The sequence below is a fragment of the Meles meles genome, chromosome 12 (genome assembly GCF_922984935.1).
Source record: "Meles meles chromosome 12, mMelMel3.1 paternal haplotype, whole genome shotgun sequence".
Lineage (NCBI taxonomy): Eukaryota > Metazoa > Chordata > Mammalia > Carnivora > Mustelidae > Meles > Meles meles.
In genome coordinates, this window is record NC_060077.1 from 33,240,410 (window position 1) to 33,266,915 (window position 26,506).

General features: G+C 38.7%; 1 protein-coding gene across 2 annotated transcripts in view; it reads right to left on the minus strand.

The window, feature by feature from the left end:
* Nucleotides 1-1,389: 1,389 nt before the first annotated feature.
* RNMT (RNA guanine-7 methyltransferase) overlaps nucleotides 1,390-26,506 on the minus strand; it is a 37,858-nt gene continuing 12,741 nt past the window's right edge. For both annotated transcript variants that reach the window (XM_046025322.1, XM_046025324.1), the window contains exons 6-11: nucleotides 25,797-25,978; nucleotides 25,110-25,274; nucleotides 22,379-22,496; nucleotides 13,832-13,933; nucleotides 12,014-12,047; nucleotides 1,390-5,545 (exon numbers count right to left, since the gene is read on the minus strand). In XM_046025322.1, coding sequence (XP_045881278.1) covers nucleotides 5,508-5,545; nucleotides 12,014-12,047; nucleotides 13,832-13,933; nucleotides 22,379-22,496; nucleotides 25,110-25,274; nucleotides 25,797-25,978 — 639 coding nt within the window. In that variant the 3' untranslated portion in view covers nucleotides 1,390-5,507. The remainder of the gene's footprint in view (nucleotides 5,546-12,013; nucleotides 12,048-13,831; nucleotides 13,934-22,378; nucleotides 22,497-25,109; nucleotides 25,275-25,796; nucleotides 25,979-26,506) is intronic.

Sequence of the window (26,506 nt, forward strand, 5' to 3'; positions counted from 1 at the left end):
CTTGGACTAGACAAACATTTCTTAAGCAAAACATGCCAACTATGAAAGAGAACATTGACATACTATATTAATATTAAGAGCTTCCTTTCACATATATACATATTTACACACACACATACACATCTATATATGTGTATGTACATACAAAACTATACACATATATACACACATATATAGATGTATAGATATATATATACACTTCAATACATATCTATATATGTATAGATACATCTATATACATTTTCAATACATTCTCACAATACATTCAACAGATGACTTGCATCCAGAATGGATATATTTTTCAAAACGACAAGTCAATACAAAACATAGTCCATTCAACAGAAAAGTGGGCAAGAACCTGAACAGACATGTAACAAGAGGATAGTCAAAATGCAATAATCATATGTAAAGTGCTCGATCTCATTAATTACAGTAAAATGAAAACTAAAGCCACAATGAGAAACCGCTACATGCCAGCCAGAATAAAATGAAAAAGAGAAGACACTACTGAGTGTAGGGCAATTGGTACTTTGGAAAACTGGCAGTATCTAGTAAAGCTGAATTTGTACATACTGTGACCCTGCAATTCCACTGTTAGGCAGAAATGAGTACCTATGTGCACCAAATTCATGTACTAAATATTTGAGGCAGTACTATTAATAACAGTTCTGAAACTGGGAATGAACCAAACACCCATGTGATAAATATATGGTTTATTTGTACAGTGGCATACTATACAGCCATGAGAAGGAACCACATACAAATACATGCAACAAAAGCCTTACAAACATAATGTACAGCAAATAAGCCAGATACAAGAGAATACATACTATTTGATTCCATTTATATTATGTCCAAAAACAGACAAAAGTAATCTATGTTCTTAGAAGTCAGACAGTGGCTACCCTTGGGGAGGTAGTAACTGGTAAGGAACATGAGGGGGCCTTCTGGGGTGGTGGTAATAGTTTTTTGATTGAAGTGATGATTGTATTTGCACTCTATTTGTTAAAAACCAAAGACCTGTGTATGTTATACTTCAAAGTTAATACAAAATGATTTGCTTCTGCCTGGGTAATCCACTCAGACTGAAGAAATTATTCCTTCTCTCTTGGCCTCTTCATTTGGCTATACTCACACTTGTGCTCCCACCTCTTGCTACTTCCCAATGGTGAGGGTGGGAAAAGAACCATTCCCCACCCCCTAAGATGCAGACTAAACTAGATCTACTACAGGACTGATTGCTAAAGGAGCAGGTCTACCACAATGTGAAGTCCAATTCTATCTTTGCCCTCCTGCCTATTGATGACTGACTTTTTACCCTTGGCTCCTAAGTACACTCAAATGCCCTCCTGCTTTCTCTGCCCCAAGGCCTCTTACACAGGATATATATTCCTCTCAGGGGACACTTACATAAGTATCAAAGGTTGTTCTTTTTTTTTTTTTTTTTTAAGATTTCATTTGAGAGAGAACATGCATGTACACAATGTGGTGTGGGGGGTGGGATGCAGAGGAGAAGCAGGCCCCCCTCTGAGCAGGGAGCCCAACCTGGGGCTTGATCCCAGGACTCCAGGACCATCACCTGAGCCAAAGGCGGACCTTTAGCTCAATGAGCTACGCAGGTGCCCCAAAATAAGTATCAGAAGTTTGAACCTAAAGGTGGGAGCACCAACCAGTTAACATTTCAAGTTGTGGGTAGTGAATTGGTGAGATGTCGTCTGGACTTAATACTCCTTGAGGTGTGTAACACGGCATTGGTTTGCAGGCTTGACTTGTCTTGGACAACTCTGTACTCTCTGTGCCTCAGTTCCATTATAAAAACAGAGCTTAGTTCATATACTTATAAGGATCAAAATGAATTAACACATATGAAAGATTTAGAAAAGTAATTGACCTAAGGAGCTTAATAAATGTTGTCAACCTGCCTTTATCCAAGGTATGCTGTCCCCAAGGAAGCATGGCTCAGGATGAATCTAGGAAGCAGAGGGCTTTGGGGCTAACCCAAAAGTCTCCCCAAATTGAGGAGGGTACTTCTGGGTGTCCCACACTTGCTTAGTATTGCAGTGAGGAGCAGGAGCCCATGCTTCAGGATTGCATGGGAGCAGAAAAGAAATTGAGAAGGTGAAGACGAGCTGGCTGTCCCCCAGGCTAGTCACATATATCACTAAATAAGTGTAGGAGCCACTGCACTGACTGCCTTCAAGGAATCAGGAATGTTGCTCCATCAGAGGGTGAGAAATGAAGAAACTTATCAGTTATGTAGTATTTGACATAACAGCATCTAGGGAGGTGGTAACATCATATACCTATGCTTCCTCTTTGACCAAAGGCCCAGTAAATACCACAGACATTTTGGTACAATTATTATAGGACCCTAGTCCCTGCATCTGGCCTTAAAGATCCAGACTTGGCAGTTAACTGGCTCACAATACATACAAAGCCTGGTAGACAACAAAAAGTCAGTTTATCAATAATGAAAAATAATATTCAGTAGCTACAGTATTTGCACTGGTAGAGCTACACAAGAAACCTTATCTTCACTAGGATGCTTGGAAGACTTAGCAAAATAACATATCAATAATCTAAGACAGGCTGAAGGACACATCCCCACAAGAGCTAATGTGACAGGAGATCTGGACCTCTGATACCTGACAATGCTTTCTCTACCTCTCCACTGTTGACCAACGTTGCACGCTGGCTCAAACCGCATCACTTTGCACACCTCTGATGCCCTACTAATGCTACTAACATGAATTTAGGCAGCAATCACATTTCCTCAATTTTTGGGTTTGGGGACAGGGTAGGCTAGGAAACTCCATACTGGTAATGTACCTTTTAGAGTCATTACAAACCTTAGTTAATAGAAGTCAAGATCTCTAATTGATGTCCTCTCTCCCTGAAAGCCAATTTCTTTGGGGAGTCACCCTGGAACCAGAGGCTCAGTGGGCACTGGAAGAACAATCATTACCCAGACAGCTGCGGCGTGCACGTTAGGACACCTCGCCTTCGGATGCAGCTGGAAATAGGCAGTTTGTCTCCCTGAACATGATGTCTACGTGGTGCCTCTCCTTTAGTGTACTCTAGGCCCAAAGAATTCAACTTGAGCATTCTTTGTTTATACCACAATCCAGCCATGTTCCCAGACCAATCCTCCCAATCTGCAGGATGTGTCCTCCCCATAAAGGGCTGGTTTGATCTTCATTTCACTTTCATCCACAGAGGACAAATTGGAGTGCCTGTAATCACTTCCATCAAATTCACATCATGGACCTGATAGTGAAGAGCCATGCCCCCTTCCTAATCATTATAAATCTTGAGCGGAAAATTCCCATTTAGACAGCGGGGTGTGGTGGTGGGAAGGTGTCCTCCCAGCTTTTACCTTGGTGATGGGCAGAATCCACCTTTTCCGAAAAGTCCTTCCTGAGTCACTGCCCGGACCTTTAGCTGTAGCAGGAAGGCATCAGGGAGCGGAGTGAGGAGCAGGGGCGGCCAAGAGAACAAGAAAGCTCATGCAAAGGGCAATGCCCTAACTCTGCATCCTCTGGGGGTGGCTCATATGCTTCCTGTACACACAACAGCTTGCTTCGCTCTGAGCGAAGACACTGGCTCAGTCCACCTGGGTTACTCCTTTCTACCCCTTCAGTGTAGGTCCCGGGGGACTCCACCATCCTTTTCTGCTTTGTATTACCACCAATCACTCCATCCTTCAGGGGATTCTTTTCTCCCACAAGTCATCCATGGGGTGGAAAGGGTAAGAGTCTAAAAATGTTTTATTACTTGTTTAAAATTAGCCAAGACCATTAAATGAAAATGATGATAGGAAATAATAAAGAAACCATATCCTCTATCAAACTATCAAAATACTTTCTGGAACATCCCCCAGAATTAAAATAAACCTGGGTGTGTATGTAACACTAAGAGCTCACCATCCCCACCATCCCCACCTCCCAGCACCATTACCAAACCTTGTTAGCTAACAGCAGCCACCATAGTCAGAAATATTATTATTTATTTCCCCAAACGGCTTATGGCAAACCACCACTAAGGCTAAAAGACTTATTAACTTTTATAAACTGGTAACAGTATGGAGATTGACAAATACACAAGGAACAGAAATTAGGTAAACTGTGTTCTCTTGTTAAAAGGTCTGTTACTCTAACACCATGAATAATCAACATATATAAACAAATTGAGAAACCTCAAGTTTTAAACAAGTACTCTGGATAATTACAGAAAGTAATGTCTTTTAAATCCATGCATTAAATAAATGATTTTTAGAAGAATATGCAATAATTGCTCTGTTTTGTTCTTTGTAAGTTTTTCACTACATCTAAATACTGGAAAGTTTTTTTAAACAGTAAAATGTAAAGTAAGGACAAGGGTTCACCTAGGTGTCAGTTTTGGAAGTCAAGCAAGAAGCCAGGGCTGGAAACAGTCAACAGTTCTGAAATGGCAAATTCAAGTTCTGAGCAGTGATGGGATGCTGGAGCCTACTGCACAAAGTATGATGTTGTAATGCAAGAGCAGGAACCGCTTCTCTCGGGGCTGAAGGGGAGGAACACAGCACATAGTGCCGGTAAGCTGTATCTAACGTCAGGGAGAATTCATCTGAAGTCTGCTTTCAGCTTCCTTTCACTTTCCTTCAACCCTCCTATTGCAGTTCCATACATCTGAGGAAAATGTGCAACAGGTTCACATGGACAGGTTTTCATTAAGTCGTGGAAAAACGACTATGGCATTTTCATTCAATGAAGAAAGGGAAATCTGTCTAATTACATTCTTGATAATTAGAAACATTAATTGCTATGGAAGGAAATTCTTAAGATAAAGCCCCTAAAATCTGAAACAATTTTATGCTGGCATATAAAACATTCTAAACAGTTCCAGAATTAGATCATATTAGCAAATAAAGTAGTTAGTATTTATAATGAAATGTAGTAACTGGCTAAAATTCTAGGTAAAAAACCTTCATGGCCATCTAAAAGTTTGTTTTAAATGTATAACTTTAGCGATATATATTGAGGACATTCAATTAATTGTACAGAACACAATCCATTTAATCTTGAAAAACACTAGATAACAAAACTACAGAAATGAGCATGAACCCCCATAAACCAGTATGCTCCCTCAGCAATTCTACAAGGGCAATGAATTTAATACTGTAAACAAACATTGAACAAATCAGAGTACTGTGGAAAGAGTTCAGCAGCTCTAACAAGTCATAGTATAATTTTTATGCGCTAGGAGAGTAGTGAGGCAAATGGACTTCTTAGAACATTACTTAAAAATAGATTTTTAAAGACAAAGGTCCCAACTCATTCTTATATACACACACAAAAGTTCATCTGTCACAGACAGCAAATGTTGAATTTATACATTGGAGTTTCCCGCAGCATCCTGCACATTTAGAATAATTACGGCAAACAAACAGAAAGTTGTCAGATCTAGGATGGAGCATTCAAATCTGCACAGGATGGGACACAGTTGTCCTGGAGCTACTGTGTATATGCTCACCGCTGCTTCTCAAATGCAAAAACCAAGTAAATACCTAAAAAGAAAATAATACAAATTAGAGTTTGATTTCTCATATCTGTAGGCTAAACAGAATAATTTCAGTCCTGTTTGGAATTTGGTGAAAATTCTCAAGTTTCTGAGAGGAAAAATCCCAATATTCCTAAGAGTCCTCAATTATTTTGAGTCATACTTAAGCAGATATGGGTTCATAGTTATTTACCTGAAAACAAATATCCACGTACTATAATACTCAGTGACATTATAGATCTTGAGAAAGCCAATTCAATGGTTCTAAAAATCTCTAAAAACAGCTTGAGATAAGAAAAATTAAAAGTATAAAGGCAAAGAAAATTAAAACTAAAAAAATCTTACAACTTAATTCTTTTTATCTGGAGCAAGACAGGTAGAATAACCGCACTACCATGATTACTTCTGGCATTGGTTACCTAGATTTTCTACTTGGGGGGAAAAATTAATAAGATTATAAGGAACATAGGTAACTGGCAAGTTAAAATTCATCCAATTATCCAACTGTTCTCCTGTATGGACTGATAAGGAAAGTGAGCCAAAAGCTACATGATAATTGATGCTTAGAGGTATTTATCTGGCCCCAACAGTGATATTCCAGTCCCAAGAATACTCTCCCTTAAATATGGTTTCCTGCTTTGGCATGTGTTCACTCAAAGAGATCTAAATGCATCTACAGTTCCTCATTCTGGATCACACTAAAGTTCAAATCTATTACATCTTCTAATAAGATACTAATAAATTTTATGGTAAGCAAACACCTGAAAAAATGACAAATCCTCAGAACATCACAAGGATGTTCAGCATGTACACTAGGACATTCAGTCAGTCAGTCAAGATGGTAGGCCATGTACCTTGTGCCCTCCCATTCTGAGTTAACTTCTGAACAGGGTACAGATAAATGACTGCAGATCATGTAAAAACCTCCCAATCCTCTAGCTTTTTCCTCAACCTGTCCAGGAGTATGACACCAGTCCTTCCAAAATGCTATTTTAGTAATGCTATTCTGTTTTTTATCTACTAGTTCCCAATTTCTTTTAGGAGAAATGAAACATTGCTGGCAATACAGTAGACAGATGGACACAGAACAGGCACGGTGATATCAACATGTAGATTCTTCTGGAAGACAAGAAGGCAAAGCAGTCCAAGACATGCACAAGCATGTCACAAGACTCAGGAGCAGACAGCATTATTTAGCGTGGCCCTCACTCCAAGCAATCCCTCTGCAGTCCAACCTTGCCAAAACCACCCCAAACGCACTAGTACCTACTGCAAACAACCCAACAGTCCTCACCTACTTTAAATCTAGGGTCATTTAAAAACCACTCAGATGCAATGTTTGAATTCAGATCAGCAATAAATAACATTCTTTCCTTTCTAACTCAAACATTCTGAAAGTCTCACTCATATAAAATGCCTTCCATGCAGGCCTATCAATTGGGATTTAAAGAAGTAAACACTGAACCACTTCTAAAAGCAAATCAGTGGGAACCTGGGTGGCTCAGTTGGTTAAGCAACTGTCTTCGGCTCAGGTCATGATCCTGGAGTCCCCAGACTGAGTCCTGCATCCGGCTCCCTGCGTCATCGGCAGGGAGTCTGCTTCTCCCTCTGACCCTCCCCCATCTCATGCTCTCTCTCTCTCTCTCTTTCTCAAATAAATAAAATCTTAAAAAAAAAAAGCTAGTCGGCAACAATTCTTCATGTTCCTCTTCCATTTAAAGAATCCTCTGGAGGAGCAGCAGGTTCTGTTAATAGGAGCTTAATGATCAGACCAGCAGGAGTTTGAAGTATAGCTTCTTGAACTTATTATTAGGCTGTGACACCAGACAAGATGCTCTCCAGTCCACACAGAGCCCTCCAGTTTAGAAGAGTGTAATTCATCAAAGAACACACTGATCCGGACATACTGGATCCTGGCTGCAATGTGACCACTGTTCCTTGCCTACTGTTTTTCACTTCTCTAACCCATCTCCGTCTATGGTCTGGGGGGCATCTAATTTATCCATCTGCATGCTACCACTGAAGTCCACACTAAGGTACAGAAATGCATTTTTCTAAACTATAGCTAGTACCACCAGTGCTACTTGTGACCAAAGCTGTTTTCCTTACATCATACTTTGGGAGTGGCAGGCTATCTAAGATAACTGTGCCATCGGGGCGCCTGGGTGGCTCAGTGGGTTAAAGCCTCTGCCTTTCGCTCAGGTCATGAGGTCATGATCCCAGGGTCCTGGGATCGAGCCCCGCATCGGGCTCTCTGCTTGGTGGGGAGCCTGCTTCCACCTCTCTCTCTCTCTGCCTGCCTCTCTCCCTACTTGTGATCTCTGTCAAATAAATAAATAAAATCTTAAAAAAAAAAAAAAAAGATAACTGTGCCATCTCCACTCTAGGAAAAGTAATGAAATGTACAGGTTTAGGCATACATTTCCCAGGCTGTTGGTCCTCTAATTCCATTTTCACTAAGGGTAGCAATATTTTGGGACAGGCTCAACATACTGGCTCTATTTGTGTTCTTCCCTTCTCTCTCTTCAATTCAGCAAGTCCTAGCACAATCCTTTCACACATGAGGCCATGGTTACAAGTATGAATCACCTGGGTAAGCTCTGAGACCTCAGACAAGTTATTGAAGTGCTTTTTTTTTTTTTTTAATTTATTTATTTGACAGAGATGACGAGCAGGCAGAGAGGCAGGCAGAGAGAGAGGGGGAAGCAGGCTCCCTGCCGAGCATGGAGCCCAATGTGGGGCTCGATCCCAGGACCCTGGGATCATGATCTGAGCTGAAGACAGAGGCTTTAACCCACTGAGCCACCCAGGCGCCCCATTGAAGTGCTTTTTTTAATCTGTGAAGATACTAGAAAAAGTAGCCTACCCCTAAATTTGTGAGGATTAAATGAGTTAAAACATATGAAAACTCTCCAGTCATGCTTGAGCACGTGTTACTAAATTATATCAGCTATTGCTATTTTCCAAATTTTACTGCTTTTCCTTACGCTCTCCTTCATCTCTTTTCCCCATTATAGAAACTTCAGCACTTCAAACAGTCTGCCTAGTACTGCCTTTATCTGTGTCTGTTTCTTCCACTAGACAGTATACATCTGGAAAGTAGAGATTACAACTCTGTTTTTTATTCCCCCAAAGCCCTTTCAAAGAAATTTACATAATACTCAACCTTTATCAAACGGATTGTCTCTGACTACCACTTATGCCTTCAACAGAGTTAACAAATACTTAAATGAACAAGAAAACTACTTTTTATGTCCTCAGGGCAGCCATTTAAGGGTATTATCATCATCTTAACACTGAGGGTCTGGGCTTTCACTTCCTCAACATCCAGGACTTCACAGATTTGCCAGGCCTCTGACTTCTCTTCCAAAGACAGGCACCTCACTTCAGCATGTCTCTGTACCAGGCCCTTCCCAATCACATCCCTTTATTTATTTTTTTTTCCCTTTTTATTTATTTTTTCAGCGTAACAGTATTCATTCTTTTTGCACAACACCCAGTGCTCCATGCAAAACGTGCCCTCCCCATCACCCACCACCTGTTCCCCCAACCTCCCACCCCTGACCCTTCAAAACCCTCAGGTTGTTTTTCAGAGTCCATAGTCTCTTATGGTTCGCCTCCCCTCCCCAATGTCCATAGCCCGCTCCCCCTCCCCCAATCCCACCTCCCCCCAGCAACCCCCAGTTTGTTTTGTGAGATTAAGAGTCATTTATGGTTTGTCTCCCTCCCAATCCCATCTTGTTTCATTTATTCTTCTCCTATCCCCCTACCCCCCCATGTTGCTTCTCCATGTCCTCATATCAGGGAGATCATATGATAGTTGTCTTTCTCCGATTGACTTATTTCACTAAGCATGATACGCTCTAGTTCCATCCACGTCGTCGCAAATGGCAAGATTTCATTTCTTTTGATGGCTGCATAGTATTCCATTGTGTATATATACCACATCTTCTTGATCCATTCATCTGTTGATGGACATCTAGGTTCTTTCCATAGTCTGGCTATTGTAGACATTGCTGCTATAAACATTCGGGTACACGTGCCCCTTCGGATCACTATGTTTGTATCTTTAGGGTAAATACCCAGTAGTGCAATTGCTGGGTCATAGGGTAGTTCTATTTTCAACATTTTGAGGAACCTCCATGCTGTTTTCCAGAGTGGTTGCACCAGCTTGCATTCCCACCAACAGTGGAGGAGGGTTCCCCTTTCTCCACATCCTCTCCAGCATCTGTCATTTCCTGACTTGTTCATTTTAGCCATTCTGACTGGTGTGAGGTGATATCTCATTGTGGTTTTGATTTGTATTTCCCTGATGCCGAGTGACGTGGAGCACTTTTTCATGTGTCTGTTGGCCATCTGGATGTCTTCTTTGCAGAAATGTCTGTTCGTGTCCTCTGCCCATTTCTTGATTGGATTGTTTGTTCTTTGGGTGTTGAGTTTGCTAAGTTCCTTATAGATTTTGGATACTAGCCCTTTATCTGATATGTCGTTTGCAAATATCTTCTCCCATTCTGTCAGCTGTCTTTTGGTTTTGTTAACTGTTTCCTTTGCTGTGCAAAAGCTTTTGATCTTGATGAAATCCCAATAGTTCATTTTTGCCCTTGCTTCCCTTGCCTTTGCCGTTGTTCCTAGGAAGATGTTGCTGCGGCTGAGGTCGAAGAGGTTGCTGCCTGCGTTCTCCTCAAGGATTTTGATGGATTCCTTTCTCACATTGAGGTCCTTCATCCATTTGGAGTCTATTTTCGTGTGTGGTGTAAGGAAGTGGTCCAATTTCATTTTTCTGCATGTGGCTGTCCAATTTTCCCAGCACCATTTATTGAAGAGGCTGTCTTTTTTCCATTGGACATTCTTTCCTGCTTTGTCGAAGATTAGTTGACCATAGAGTTGAGGGTCGATTTCTGGGCTCTCTACTCTGTTCCACTGGTCTATGTGTCTGTTTTTGTGCCAGTACCATGCTGTCTTGATGATGACAGCTTTGTAATAGAGCTTGAAGTCCGGAATTGTGATGCCACCAACTTTGGCTTTGTTCTTCAATATTCCTTTGGCTATTCGAGGTCTTTTCTGGTTCCATATAAATTTTAGGATTATTTGTTCCATTTCTTTGAAAAAAATGGATGGTATTTTGATAGGGATTGCATTAAATGTGTAGATTGCTTTAGGTAGCATAGACATTTTCACAATATTTATTCTTCCAATCCAGGAGCATGGAACACTTTTCCATTTTTTTGTGTCTTCCTCAATTTCTTTCATGAGTACTTTATAATTTTCTGTGTATAGATTCTTAGTCTCTTTGGTTAGGTTTATTCCTAGGTATCTTATAGTTTTGGGTACAATTGTGAATGGGATTGACTCCTTAATTTCTCTTTCTTCAGTCTTGTTGTTGGTGTACAGAAATGCAACTGATTTCTGTGCACTGAGTTTATATCCTGACACTTTACTGAATTCCTGTACAAGTTCTAGCAGTTTTGGAGTGGAGTCTTTTGGGTTTTCCACATATAGTATCATATCATCTGCGAAGAGTGATAGTTTGACTTCTTCTTTACCAATCTGGATGCCTTTAATTTCTTTTTGTTGTCTGATTGCTGAGGCTAGGACTTCTAATACTATGTTGAATAGCAGTGGTGATAATGGACATCCCTGCCGTGTTCCTGACCTTAATGGAAAAGCTTTCAGTTTTTCTCCATTGAGAATGATATTTGCGGTGGGTTTTTCATAGATGGCTTTGATAATATTGAGGTATGTGCCCTCTATCCCTACACTTTGAAGAGTTTTGATCAGGAAGGGATGCTGTACTTTGTCAAATGCTTTTTCAGCATCTATTGAGAGTATCATATGGTTCTTGTTCTTTCTTTTATTAATGTGTTCTATCACATTGATTGATTTGCGGATGTTGAACCAACCCTGCAGCCCTGGAATAAATCCCACTTGATCGTGGTGAATAATCCTTTTAATGTACTGTTGAATCCTATTGGCTAGTATTTTGGCGAGAATTTTTGCGTCTGTGTTCATCAAGGATATTGGTCTGTAGTTCTCTTTTTTGGAATCACATCCCTTTAAAATATCCTGCTCATTGCTGCTTCACTAAATGTTCTAGTACCTATTAATTATGCCTTTGTTGTCAATGACAGAGTGGCTAGAGACAAAATACGTCGTAGTGTTCTATAAGCCAGAATTTCCAACAGAAATCTGAGGTAAAGATAGCAAATACAGATGGCTATGTAGTAATGAGTAAGCAATGAAAACGTTTAAGAATGCTCATGAAAGTTTATATTAAGGAACATCCTGCATATCTTTTCTCTTGGCACTAAACAGCTGTGCAAGAAAGGGGGCGTTAGACATACATAGGGATTCTATGTAAACAAAAACACAGATACCCTAATATGTGTTGGAAAAATTCCAAAGTTTTCAAATTTTAATGATCACTCTGAAACGATCTTTGAAAATGTCAATTAATCTATATTGATGATATACTCACTTGTGGCTTCCCACTCCGACTTACTTAAGGTTCCCTGAAATTAAAAAAAAAAAGAACATTTTTAGATTGAATATAGAAGTATATAAATGCCTATTTTTCAATACTGGACAGAAGTGCCCAAACACCCCCACTTCACTATAAATATAAGCTGACCCTTGAACACAAGTTTGAATTATGCAGCTATAGTTATATGTGTATTTTTTCAACAAATAAAATAATCTAAACGTGTTTCCTTTTCCTTTTGATTTTTTTTTTTTTAAAGATTTTATTTATTTATTTGACAGACAGAGATCACAAGTAGGCAGAGAGGCAGGCAGAGAGAAGAAAGCAGGCTCCCCGCTGAGCAGAGAGCCCGATGCGGGGCTCTATCCCAGGGCCCTGGGATCATGAACAGAGCCGAAGGCAGAGGCTTAACCCACTGAGCCACCCAGTTGCTCCTCCTTTTGATTTTCTTAATAACATTTCTCTAGCTTACATTTTTGTGAGAATACAGTATGTAATACATATACAAAATATGTATTAATTAACTGATCATGATATTGGAAGGCTTCTGGTCAACAGTTGGCTATAGTTATTAAAAGCCAACTACTAGAGTCATTAAGTCTGGAACCAAAAGTTATAGGTTTACTTTTGACTGCATGGGGAAGCACCCCCACACTGCCCAAGCTCCAACTATACACATAATTTAACGTTACTATTATTGTAAACTAAGTATGTAAAAGAAATCAATGAGATTTTAATGTTATCCTCTGAATTTTGTCCTCCTGCCTAATTCTCTAAACCACCTGCCTAATTCTCTAAACCACTGATTCTCAACCAAAGGGTGAATTTGTGTAAAGAGGGTACTTGTGCATGTGTGTAACTAGAAAAGGCATCTATTTATATTTTTAACTTGGAAAATGAAAAAATAAAAAAGCCTATCTTGAAACATCTAGTAGCATTATAGGAGGAGGGAATAAGATTTTTCATGCTTTTACAAAGGAATCACAAAATCTGTATCATTCAAAGGAAATAAATTATGTTTAAAATAGTTACCAAAATACTAAAAAACATGTTGATATAGTCATATATATGCTGCTTTGCACATACACTAACAAGACAGAGTAACTAATACAATTTTGAAGAAGTGATGAATATAAACGATAGTCTAAGATGTCCCCAGATATGTGTTATGCAAATATCTGTAATTTCTATTGACAGCAAAGTCACAGCTGTATCTAATATCATTGTGGTACTATTGCATTCTTAATTAAAGAAAGCGTGAACTTCCATGTAGAAGTCAGTGAAAATGGAGATGTAATTTTTCTCCATGTAAGTTCACGAGCCCGTGAATTTTATCTATGGAACACAATGAGTCAGCAGTGCCTAGGTTAAGATATACTGACATAGAAAGAAACTCTCCAATCAAGCTTGTAACTTTCTCCCCTGCCTTATCACTCCATTCTCAGTACTGACATATTTTCTTTTCTATTCTGTTTCTAAAAAGGGGAAATATACTGACATGTATCTGATTTGTAAACCAACGAAATAATTTCGTAAGTTTCCATAAAACATGAGCTTTTGTTTTTCATTTTCTTTTCTTTTTTTTTTTTTTAAAGATTTTATTTATTTGACAGATATCACAAGTAGGCAGAGAGGCAGGCAAAGACAGAGAGAGGAGGAAGCAGGCTTCCCGCTGAGCAGAGAGCCAGATGCAGGGCTCGATTCCAGAACCCTGGGATCATGACGTGAGCCAAAGGCAAAGGCTTCAACCCACTGAGCCACCTAGGCGTCCCTGTTTTTCATTTTCTAGAAAACACGCTACATGTGAAAACTTACCAAAGGTAACCTCACTTGACTATTCTTCATGTACTCTGCTGCATGCTCATAGTCATCTATCTTCTCAGAGGCAAGTTTGGAATTCTCATTTGCTGGATATGGCTAGGGAAGCAAGTGAAATTCCTAGTTAGGAAATTAAATGAAACTTATAATTCAAAAGTAAAAACAGTTAAGTCGCAGAAAAAAATAATTAAGAAAATAATCCTCAAGTATTATTTCAGCAATATAGATCACACATACTTTTGAAATACAGAAAAAAAAATGGGAGGAGGGGATTCTCTCCTAACAAAGTAGCTGTTATGGGGCGCCTGGGTGGCTCACTGCATTAAAGCCTCTGCCTTCAGCTCGGGTCATGATCTCAGGGTCCTGGGATCGAGCCCCACATCGGGCTCTCTGCTCAGCAGGGAGCCTGCTTCCCCCTCTCTCTCTGCCTGCCTCTCTGCCTACTTGTGATCTCTCTCTGTCAAATAAATAAATAAAATCTTTAAAAAAAACCAACAAAAAAAACAAAGTAGCTGTTATCAACAGTCAACTTTGATGATAATCATAGAATATTTATAGTTAGACAAAACTATACCATTTATTTAATCACCTCCAAGGACCACTTAGCAGCAAACACTTGCATCTCCCTGACTCCCAGGGAAAGACTTTTTCTGTTTTGACATAAAGCTGAACGAAGTTATTATTGAAAGAGCTAAAATTAATTTAAACATTATGGTGATATACTAGCCATCAGAAACATTAACAGAAATTATAAATAATACAAATGAAAAACTCAAAGTCCTGGGGGAAGATGGTGGTGGAGTAAGAGGCCCAGAGGCTCACCTCATACTACGAATTCAACAAAGTAACTATCAAGTCATTCTAAATACTCCAGAAATCAGTCTGAAGACTGGTAAAACAAACTCTACATCTGAAGGTAGAGAAGAGACCACACTGAAGGAGGTAGAAAATGCAGAGAGACGGTTTAGAAAAAGCAGATGGCGGCCACTCTGGTGGGGAAGGAGTTGCAGTCACTGAGAAGGGTGAGAAACAGACCAATACGCAGGGAAGCATATGGGGAAAACAAATTCTCATAGCATGAGTTCTTGCAGCCAGCAAGGCTTAAAGCCTGGTCGGTTTGTTTGGCTCTGGGAGAGCTCAGAGGAGGACATTGGGGTTGCTGTTGAAGAAAAGCAGAGAAGCAGCCTGCAGACATGTAACATGGAAACAGCAATCTGAAGAGTGCCTGCGGCACACAGTGGGAACGTTAACTGCTCATCTCAGAACATGCCCCAGAGAGACAATGATCAGAGACTCCTCCAAGAATAAAGGACCTGGCTGGCATAATTTCCCTTCGTGGTCCCTCAGCATAAACACCAGCCACCTGCAGGAACCAGTGCTTGTGAACACTCACTACCCAAACTGCTTAAGACAATCCGACCCTGCCTACACTCTGGTGGAATGGCCCTTCCCAAGAACCCTTGCCTCAGTCCCACTGTGATGGGCCCCCTTCCATAGAAAACGGGCCCAAACCCATACCCACACATCTCCCTACCTAGGTGTTTTGCAGGGCCTCAGTTCCAGCAGCAGAGCAAGAAGTCCTATCTCACAAGCAGACCAGAGCACATATTGATAAAAAACACATTCAAGCCAGGGAATAAATACCACTCACAACAGGCAAAGACAGCCTCTGCAGATGACTAGCCTAAAGGACAGAGAGACCAGGACACAACAGGAGAGCACACAAAACACACACTGAAGACACTCCTGCACACACCAGGCCCTGAGGACCAAGGGGCACTACACGGCAGAGTACTAGAGAACCTCTCTTCCTAAAGCCATTATCCTCAAGAACAGGAGATGCAGCTAACTTTCCAAACACAAAGAGACACAGACAAAATAAGAAGACTGAGAAATTTGTCCCAAATGAAAGAACAGGACAAGGCCGTGGCTGGAGATCTAAGTGAAACAGATATAAGCATATGCCTGATGGAGAATTTAAAGTAATGATCATAAGAATACTCACTTGACTTGAGAAAAGAATAGAGGACATCAGTGAGACCATTAACACATATAAGGAATAACAGGGAGATAAAGGGATTAAAAAACGAAATGAGAAACATGCATAATGGAATGAAGAGCAGGCTGAAAGAAGCAGAGGAACAAGTTAATGACCCAGAAACACAGTAGTGGAAAATAATCAAGCTGAATGAAAGAGAGAAAAAAAATAAATAGAACAAAAATAAACTTAGGGAACTCAGTGACCCCCATCAAACATAGTAACATTCATTTTATAGGTGTCCTAGAAGGAGAGAAAAAGGGGCAGATAATTTATTTGAAGAAATTAACAGCTGAAAAGTTCCCTACTCTGGGGAAGGAAGCAGATGTGCAGATCCAGAAGCACAGAGAACCCCTATCAAAATCAAGAAAAGCAGATCCACACGAAGGCATGCTGTTAATTATATTTGCAAAATACAGTAATGAAGGAAAAATATTAAAAGCAGCAAGACAAAAGAAGTCATTAACTTAGAGGGGAAAACTCATAAGGTTAGCAGGAGATTTTTCTTGAAACTCTAGATTTTTCTAGAAACTCTTGAAGCCAAAAGGGAGTGTAATGACACTGAAAAATACTGAATGGGAAAAATCAGTAGCCAAGAATAACTCTATCCAGCAAAGCTACCACTAAGATCAGAAGAAGAGATTAAAGAGCTTCCCGGACAAACAAAACTAAAGGAGTCTGTGACCACTAAACCAGCCCTACAAGAAATATTAAAGGGGATTCTTCAACTGGAAAAGACCAAAAGTGACAGTATGAAAGTAGGAAACACAGAAGCAGTAAATATGAATGTTTCTGTAAAAACTCAGTCAAGGAACTCTCAAAAGGATATGAAACTGGACACCATATGCCTAAAACCAGGGAAGAGTAAAGAATGGGTTCAAACTTAAATAACTATCAAATTAATATAGACTGCTATATGCAGAAGATGCTATATACACACCTAATGGTAACCACACGTCAAAACCACTAATATGCAAGGAATAAAAAGAAAGAAATCCAAATATATCACTAAAGAAAACCTGCAAACTATGAAAGAAAGAGAAGAAAGGATCAGGGAAAATCTCCAGAAACAACCACAAAACAAATAATAAAATGGCAACAAATACATATCCGTCAATAATTACTTTGAATGGAAATGGACTAAACATACCGATCAAAAGACACAAGGTAACAGAATGGATAAAAAACAAGACCCATCTATATGCTGCATACAAGAGATTCATTTTAGTCCTAAGAACACCTACAGATTGAAAGTGAGGGGATGGAAGGGTGCCTGGGTGGCACAGTCTATTGAGTGTCTGACTCTTGGTTTTGGCTCAGGTCAAGATCTTGGGGTACTGGGATTAAGCCCCATATCGGGCTCTACAATCAGCATGGAGTCTGCTTGGCATTCTGTCTCCCTCTCCCTCTGCCCCTCACTGCTTCCCATTCTCTCTCTCTCACAGTAAAATAAATAAATAGATCTTTAAAAAAAAAAAGAAAGTGAGGGGATGGAGAAACAGTTATCATACCAGTGGATGTCAAAAGATAGGGTAGTAGCAGTTCTTATACTGCAAAAAATAATTTTTTTTTCTAAATTAACATATAATGTATTATTTGTTTTAGGGGTACAGGTCTGTGATTCATCATTCCAACACAATTCACAGTACTCACCATAGCACATACCCTCCCCAATGCGCAATATATTTCAACACAAAGACTACAATAAGAGACCAAGAGGGGCAGTAGATAATAATAAAGGGGATAATCCCCAAAGAAGTTAGGACAATTGTAAATATTTATGCTCCCAACATGGAAGCACCCAAAATACATAAAACAATAACATACATAAAGGAACTCACTGATAAAAATACAATAATAGTAGGTTACTTTAACTGCCCACTTGTATCAATGCACAGATCATCTAAACAGAAAATCAACAAGGAAACAATGGCTTTGAAAAACACACCAGACCAGTTGGATTTAACAGGTATATTCAGAACATTCTATCCTAAAACAGCAGAATACACATTCTTTTCAAGTATACATGGAACATTCTCCAGAACAGACTGCACATTAGGCCACAGAACAAGCCTCAAGAAATTTAAAAAAGATCAAAGTCATACCATGCATCTTTTCTGACCAGAATGCTATGAAACGAGAAGTCCACAAGAAAAAATGTGCAAAGACCACAAATGAAGGGAAGTTAAATAACATGCTACTAAACAATGAATAGGTCAACCAGGAAATAGAAATTTAAAAAGTACATGGAAACAAATGGAAACAAACACACAACAGTCCAAAACCTTTGGGATGCAGCAAAAGCGGTTCTAAGAGGGATGCTTATAGCAATACAGTCCTACCTCAAGAAGTAAGAAAACTCTCAAATAAACAATCTAACCTTACATCTAAGGGATCTAGATAAAGAACAACAAATAAAACCTAAAATCAGCAGGAGAATGGAAATAACAAAGATCAGAGCAGAAATAAACGATGTAGAAACTAAAAAAACAGCTTATCAAAAAGCAATGAACCTAGGAGCTGGTTCTTTGAAAAAGACCAGTAAAATTGATAAACCTCTAGCCAGACTCATCAAGAAGAAAAAGGACCCAAATAAACAGAATCACAAATGAGGAAGGCAAATTAACAAACAAACATCATAGAAATATAATTATAAGAGAACATTATGAAAAACTATATGCCAACAAATTGGACAACTAAGAAGAAATGGGTCGGGGCGCCTGGGTGGCTCAGTGGGTTAAAGCCTCTGCCTTCGGCTCAGGTCATGATCCCAGGGTCCTGGGATCGAGCCCCACATCGGGCTCTCTGCTCCGTGGGGAGCCTGCTTCCTCCTCTCTCTCTCTGCCTGCCCCTCTGCCTACTTGTGATCTCTGTCTGTCAAATAAATAAATAAAATCTTTAAAAAAAAAAAAAAAAAAAAAGAAGAAATGGGTCAATTCCTAGAGACCTATAACCTACCGTAACTGAAAAAGGAAGAAATAGAAAATTTGAACCTGCAAAGAAATTGAATCAGTCATCAAAAAACTCCCAACAAACAAAAGTCTAGGACAGATGGCTTCCATGCAAATTCTATTAAACATTTAAAAAAGAGTTAATATCTATTCTTCTCAAAATATTCTAAAAAACAGAAAAGAAAAACTTCCAAATTCATTCCATGAGGCCAGCATTGCCCTGATACCAAAACCAGATAGACACCATACACAAAAAAAGAACTACAGGCCAATACCTCTGATGAACATAGATGCAAAAATCCTCAACAAAATACTAGCAAACCAGGTTCAATAACACATTTAAAAAAAATCATTCACCAGGATCAAGTGGGATTTACTCCTGGGGTGTAAGGATGCTTCAATATTCATGAATCAGTTGTGATACATTACATCAATAAGTGAAATGATAAGAACCATGATCATTTCAATAGATGCAGAAAACACATCTGACAAAGTACAACATCCACTCATGCTAAAAACCCTCAACAAAGTAGGTTTAGAGGGAACCTACTTCAACAGAATAAAGGTCATATATGAAAACCCAAACCCATCAGCATCCTTAACGGGGAAAAACTGAAAGTCTTTTCCCTAAGAGGTCAGGAACAAGACAAGTATGTTCACTCTGACCACTTTTATTCAGCATAGTACTATTAATCCTAGCCACAGCAATCAGACAACAAAAAGAAACAGAAGAGATCCAAATCACTAAGGAAGAACTAAAACAAGAAATGGACTTTTAATTATAGAAAACAAATGGATGGTTACCGGAGGAAAGATAGATGGGCGGGATGGGCGAAACAATGGGCAGGGATTAAGGAGTGCACTTGTCCTAGTGAGCACTTGGTGATTAAAACGAAAACTTAAGGCGCCTGGGTGGCTCAGTGGGTTGGGCCTCTGCCTTCGGCTCAGTTCGTGATCTTGGGGTTCTAGGATCGAGTCTTGCATCGGGCTCTCTGCTCAGCAGGGAGCCGCTTCCCCTCTCTCTCTACCTGTCTCTCTGCCTACTTGTGATCTCTGTCAAATAAATAAATAAAATCTTTAAAAAAAAAAATGAAAACTTAAAAAAACAAAACACAGATAAACAACTTGAGTCAACAGAGAACACTGTGAGTTCAAGAAGATAAGGAAAATAACCCAGCCTCCAAATTATGGGCTGTCTCCATATATCTCTCTCTCACATACACACACACTGCTTTGTTGTTAAGGCTAAGTTGGTCAAATGTTTATTCAAATTACCTCAAGCATTATTTATTTATTTTTTAATATTTTATTTATTTATTTGACAGAGAGAGATAGCAAGAGAGGGAACACAAGCAGGGGGAGTGGGAGAGGGAGAGGTAGGCTTCCCGCTGAGTGAGAACCTGATGCAGGACTCAATTCCAGTACCCTGGAATTATGACGTGAGCCAAAGGCAGATGCTTAATGACTGAGCCACCCAGGCGCCTGGCTCAAGCATTATTTTTTTTTTTTTTTTTAAAGATTTTATTTATTTATTTGACAGAGAGAGAGATTACAAGTAGGCAGAGAGGCAGACAGAGAGAGAGGAGGAAGCAGGCTCCCTGCGGAGCAGAGAGCCCGATGCAGGGCTCGATCCCAGGACCCTGAGATCATGACCTGAGCCGAAGGCAGCGGCTTAATCCACTGAGCCACCCAGGCGCCCCTCAAGCATTATTTTTAATCCATTTCAAGTAGCATCCCTTTATACTATGAAGTGAACTGCTCTGTAATACATGTAAATCAGAACAGAATGAACTATATAGAATACTTAATATTTTTAACAACCATCTATTCTACAAAGGTTACATATTCTTTTTAATTACTTTGTCTTTTTGCAGCAAACCAGCTGGCAAGGACTCAGTTTAAACCCAGATCTTCCTGATCAGTTTTGAAGAAAATGATCTGGAAATGTCTAATTTACTATCTTCTCTTTCCTCTTTTTTTATATGCATCCTACAATAAGCTCAGATACTAAATTCGGCTGTTTGCTGTTTAAGTACATGTTTTTGTACATGCAAAGCACCAGGAAAGAAGACAACCTACAGGCATGTGTGTGTGTGTGGTGATTTGTATACACACACTTTATCTAGTTTTCTATTCTCCCTCAAAATAAAAACAAGCTTCTCCTGCTAACATAAAGTAAATACAAATATTCTTAATTCTAAAATACAGGAAATACAACCAATGACGAATTAGCATTTTAGTGGTTTAATGGTTTCAAAAGATAATTTAGGATTTAAAAAGGACGCTTCCACTCCAAATTGGGAAAGTTGTATGGATGCAACTACAGCAGGAGACTTTTGTTTAAAAATCACCTATAAAAACTAAAGAAAGTATGAAGGTTAATAGTTTTGTGACCTTGAACAAGTCACATATCCTCTCTGGGCCTCAGACTGCCCATTTTAAAATATGGATTGTCACTATTTTGCCTACTTTGTGGGGTAATTAGCAAAATAATGAGTATGCTTAAAGTGTCTGAAAAAATTCTAAGTTGAATGAACTCTCTGAAGAAGTTCTATGATCAGTTGATTAATATGATCCTGTTGATCAAGAAAAAAATGTTGGGGTGCCTGGGTGGCTCAGTGGGTTAAGCCTCTGCCTTCGACTCAAGTCATGATCTCAGGGTCCTGGAATCGAGCCCCATCGGGTTCTCTGCTCAGTGGGGAGCCTGCTTCCCCCTCTCTCTCTGCCTGCCTCTCTGCCTACTTGTGATCTGTCAAATAAATAAAAATTTTTAAAAATCTAAAAAAAAAAAAAAAAAAAAAGGAATAAAAATGATCACTCACCATTTTAGACCTAATTAAATACTGAAAAAGGACATAAGGAAAACTAGTCCATGGCTATTCACTATATTTAAAACGTGTGTAGAAACTGTCATTGCTGCAATTAGGGAAAGCATGAAGGAGTCCAGAAGTAGGTCCCCGCAACAATACAGTCTAAAAGACCAGAATTTTGCTAGATAGTCAGCAAAAAACAAAATTAGGCATGGTATGAGCTCAACTTAGACCCTGGCCAGGAAGATTTTTAAATTACTAATGTCAACGAAAGGGCAATACTGTGAAGAAGTAGTGCAATAATGCACCCCTGTGGACATTTGGTAATGTCTGGAGTCATTTTTGGGTGTCACAGGGGCGCTACTAAAATCCTGTGCACAGATGCCAGAGATGTTGTTGAATGTCCTAGTGTGAATAGAATAGTGCCTAACAACAAAGAAATTAAAGTCTAAAATGCCAACAGCCCCGAGGTTAAGAAATCCTATTTAAAAGCAATACTATCCAGAAAATAGAATTTGATGATAGCACCACTCACTCACTCTTTCATTCAAGTATTTCCTGAGTACCCAACAAAGAAAGTTTCTGTAATGAGCTCTGTCCTAGGTGCTGAAGAGTCTATAGTGATACAAAATAATCTGAGATTTATATAAATACTGAGCATCTATATGGCCTTGAAAGGAATCCCAGAAACAGTCAAACAAGTTTACCAAGACCTGGAATGTTTATACCTTTTCTAAACACCTACCTCTAGGGCCTGCATTCGTTTTAACAGCATTTTATTTTCATTGTTCTTAATCTTTTCTTCGTAGAACTCCAGAAATGTTTTTTTGTAGACTAGTTTCATATTATACTTCTTTGCCATTCTGTCAAAACAGATTACTTAATGAAAATATTTCCGAAATATTTATAATTCCTCTATAGTTTACTTTCACATAATGTGACAATGTCTGGGGATCATCAAAAAACTATTATAAATTCACAACAGAAGAATACAAAATGAATGAAGAGTAACATGCCAATAATTACATCTATAAGATAACATGCATCCTAAATCTCAGTGGGTCACAGGAAACTCTATTACTGTAACAAAAAGGTCAGGAAATAAAATGAAACTCTATTACTGTAATAAATAGGTCAGGAAATAAAATGAAAGCTACGAGATGGGGATGAACATCTATAAGGAACACTTTTCTATTAATTCCATTTTATTTAACTTGATCCCTCAGAGTGGCATTAAGAACAGCTACCATTCCTTCTTAAAATAGTCTCTTTCATCTCTTGGACTCTCTGACAAGATACACTATTAATTTTCAAACCACATCTTGGGCTGCTTCTGCAGTTTGTTTTACAAATTTCTTTTACCTAACTTCTAATGTTCTGAAGTTTGGCCCAGAGCATTACTCATTTTCCCTTTCCTGACTTCACACAGCATGCCAACAGCCATCTGTAGCTCAGCTCTCTCCTGTCATTCTCATTTATTCCACTGCTTCCTAGAAATCTCCACCAGGATGCGTCACAGGTATTCACCAACTTTTCCAAATCAAGGCTGAACCCTACTAGACTGTTCTGCCAATCTTTGCTACTTCAGTAAATCTATCTAATGATTCATGCCAGAAACCTCAGAGTTCTCCATGCCACCATCCTCTTTCCAATGTTCCACATACCACTACATCCTCTGTTTATCTATGAAATATTCTTCAAGTAGTTCTTCTTAACACTTCTTTGGCCACCATCTTGCTTTAACTATCACCACCACTCAGCTATACTACTTTGCTTGTTTCCCTGCTTTCATTCTTATTCTCCCTCAATGAATTTTCCAACGACAGCCAGACTGAGCTTTCAAAAAAATACAAACATGTCACTTCCCTCATCTATGCCCTGCAGTGGCTTCCTAGCCCACTTCATAGAACACAATTCAAAAGCCTTTTGCATGGCCTCTAATGCACTCATCTAAGAAATGGTTCCTTGGGGTACCTGGCTGGCTCAGTCCATACAACTACACAGTATGTGACTCTTGATCTCAGGGTCATGAGTTCAAGCCCCACACTGGGCACAGAGCTTATTTTAAAAAAATAATAATAACAATGCTGCCTCATCTTGAGCCACTTGGGCCCTGATTCCTTACAAACCACACAACGGTTTTCCTTCAGCTCATTCACATATATTGTCCCTATACCTGGAACATTCTCCCTTCTAGTCTTCAACTGGCAAACTTCTTTTCATCCTTTAGATGTTGACTTAAACATCACTTCTTCACAGATGGATTCTTTAAATACTCAATTACACGAGGTCTCCCTGTTATACTGTTTTTTTCCTACTGCATTTGCCGAAGTTTATAGTATCTGTATTTGTTGACAACATAAGGAATCTGGAGGATTCATCTCAGGCAGAAGGTAAAGGAGGAGATGAAGGGAAAATAACTCTTAAACGGTCAATGAGAAGGCTTATGAGGTGAAAGGACAATGGGGAAAGGACAATGAAAAAGAATATGTGTGAGAGCCACTGGGATATATATGTAAGAGGCATATGTAAGACAGTGCTCCCCATAATTTAAATTAACCCTTCTTGGAAAGACAATGTAAGTTAACAGTCTCTTTTATTCTAGGCAGTTCACTTTCTACCATAAGTCTCCAAAATAAGCCTTCAGAAATAAAATCAAGTTGTACACCTTAGAAACAGCATAATTACAAAGAACTAAGACTCGATTTGTCTAATTTGAATAGGTTTGCCATATAAAAGCAAACTATGTTTTTGTTCAGTTTAATAAAACTGCAGAAGAACATCTCAAAATCCTATGCATTTTCAGATCCTCTCTCACTGAATGTGTAACTGTTTTAGAAAATAATCTTAAAAAATTTATATTATAGTGATGACTTATGACTGTACATGTGTATTACCATTAAACAAATTAAGTATTAAAAACTGCTAGTGCTTCCTAGCATTTAAAAAAACTTTCATTTTAAAGGCACCTGAGTGGCTATAGGACACCTAGAACCAGGTGCATGAGTGGAATACATTCTTGAATCAGGATCTTATTATCAACACTGCCTATGTGACATACCCAAGTTCAAAGCTATAGTGAAATGTAAAACAACTTTCAATACCTATCCTCATCAAAGGAGGAGCTTTGCTTTATGAGACTCACTTATATTACAAAGTTACTAACAGTTTAAAAAAATATCTTTCACTATTTTCAATATCAGGTATTTTCTGCCACAAGATGAAGGCAACAACAGCCTCCCTTTCTTATCCACAGGATAAAGTAATTCCATGGATAAAAGAAAACTAAATAAGCAAGGTATAAGAAGCTATGGCATAAACCTGAACTTGAGATTAGTTTTTCTTTTTTCTTTTTACAAGGCTATACTTTTTCCTTGGGTTCCATTTAAAATAAGGAATGAACAGAAATACTAATTTTTTTTCTTTCTTTCTCTTAAGGCAAAAAGAGAAGAGTAACAGATTAATGACATTCTTACTCATTTAGCAACGGAAAATAGACCAAGAATTCAGGGACATCCACAACACCTTCCAAGTTGAAGTCATATTTGCAGCCAAATAAAGGATAATCTCCTTTCTTCTGAAACTTCACAGTATATATCTCATTCCCAAATGATTCTGTTTCTGAAGCTTCAAGGCGTCTTCTATTAAAGGTTATCCCCAATCCAAAATAAAAAGATTAAAGCTGTTATTAGCTCAGATTTATTCTGATCAGATTATGCATGTGAAAAAACAAGATGCAATTTTAAAAAGATACCTGATCAGCTTTTTAACTGGATTTGAACTACTTTTAAGAAGCAATACATTAACAGATCATTCACAAAACTCACTAATAAAATTAGGCTGGAAACAGGCTTCACTTCACTATCATGACTACTGGCTAAGTCTTTGAGTATCTGATCTGGAGTTTGTGTAGCACTACAACCTCTAGCTGGGTATAGCATCAGTCTCCAATTTACCCATAAAGATGTCTTAAAGATTCATCTGTAAACCTACCTTTTGACCTTAAATGTTGAGTATCTACTCAAATACATTATCAAAGTAGTCAGCCCTTGTAAGATCAACACGGTATGTTTTATGAACTCTATTTCTGATAAACATTTGCTACTTTACAATAAGCCTAATTCTGACTACCTTATAAACAACAATGTATCAAAAGCACTTACATCAGTTCAAAGCTATTGGGAGTAGTACCAATAAAAAAACCTCCAGGGCTCAGTCTCTCACAAGCATTTCTGAGCATCATGTCAGCCTGCTCATAGGATTCAAATGAATAATGACAGACAAACTGACAACTGCAGATGTCAAAGCACATTTCTGGGTCACGAAATTTGTTAATCAAAAGTTCCTGAAACAAAATTAAAAATTAAAATGGGTCAAGATTTTGAAGTTAACTGCAATATAAAAACTTTTTTGCTAAGTTAATTTCTAGAATTAGGGTCCTTAAAGTGGATACGCCCTCCCGACCACCTATTCTTTCTCTCATTATGTATAATGAGGTCCACAATGAAATGATCTTTTCCTTCTGGTTCAATAGAATTTGATTCCCATTTTCACAGTAATTTAAAAACTAAGGATGAAATCATGTTTCAAAATCTATCAACCAAATATGACATTTAAAAGAGTTGATGCTTTTATTTGGCTTTACTTCAAGGCTAAAGTAAAATATCAAACAATAACTGTGATTAAAACAAACAAACAAACACACACAAAGCTGGCCTTTGGGATACTTTTTAAAAGTGCCAGTGTTTTTAAAGGTTTCCAACATTCTAGCAGTATACTACCATTTTTCCTTCTCACTTTCATAAGGCCTCTGTAGTTCTTAAACTTAATAATAGTTAAGAAATTCAGAAACAAGTGGAAAGTGCAAAACATC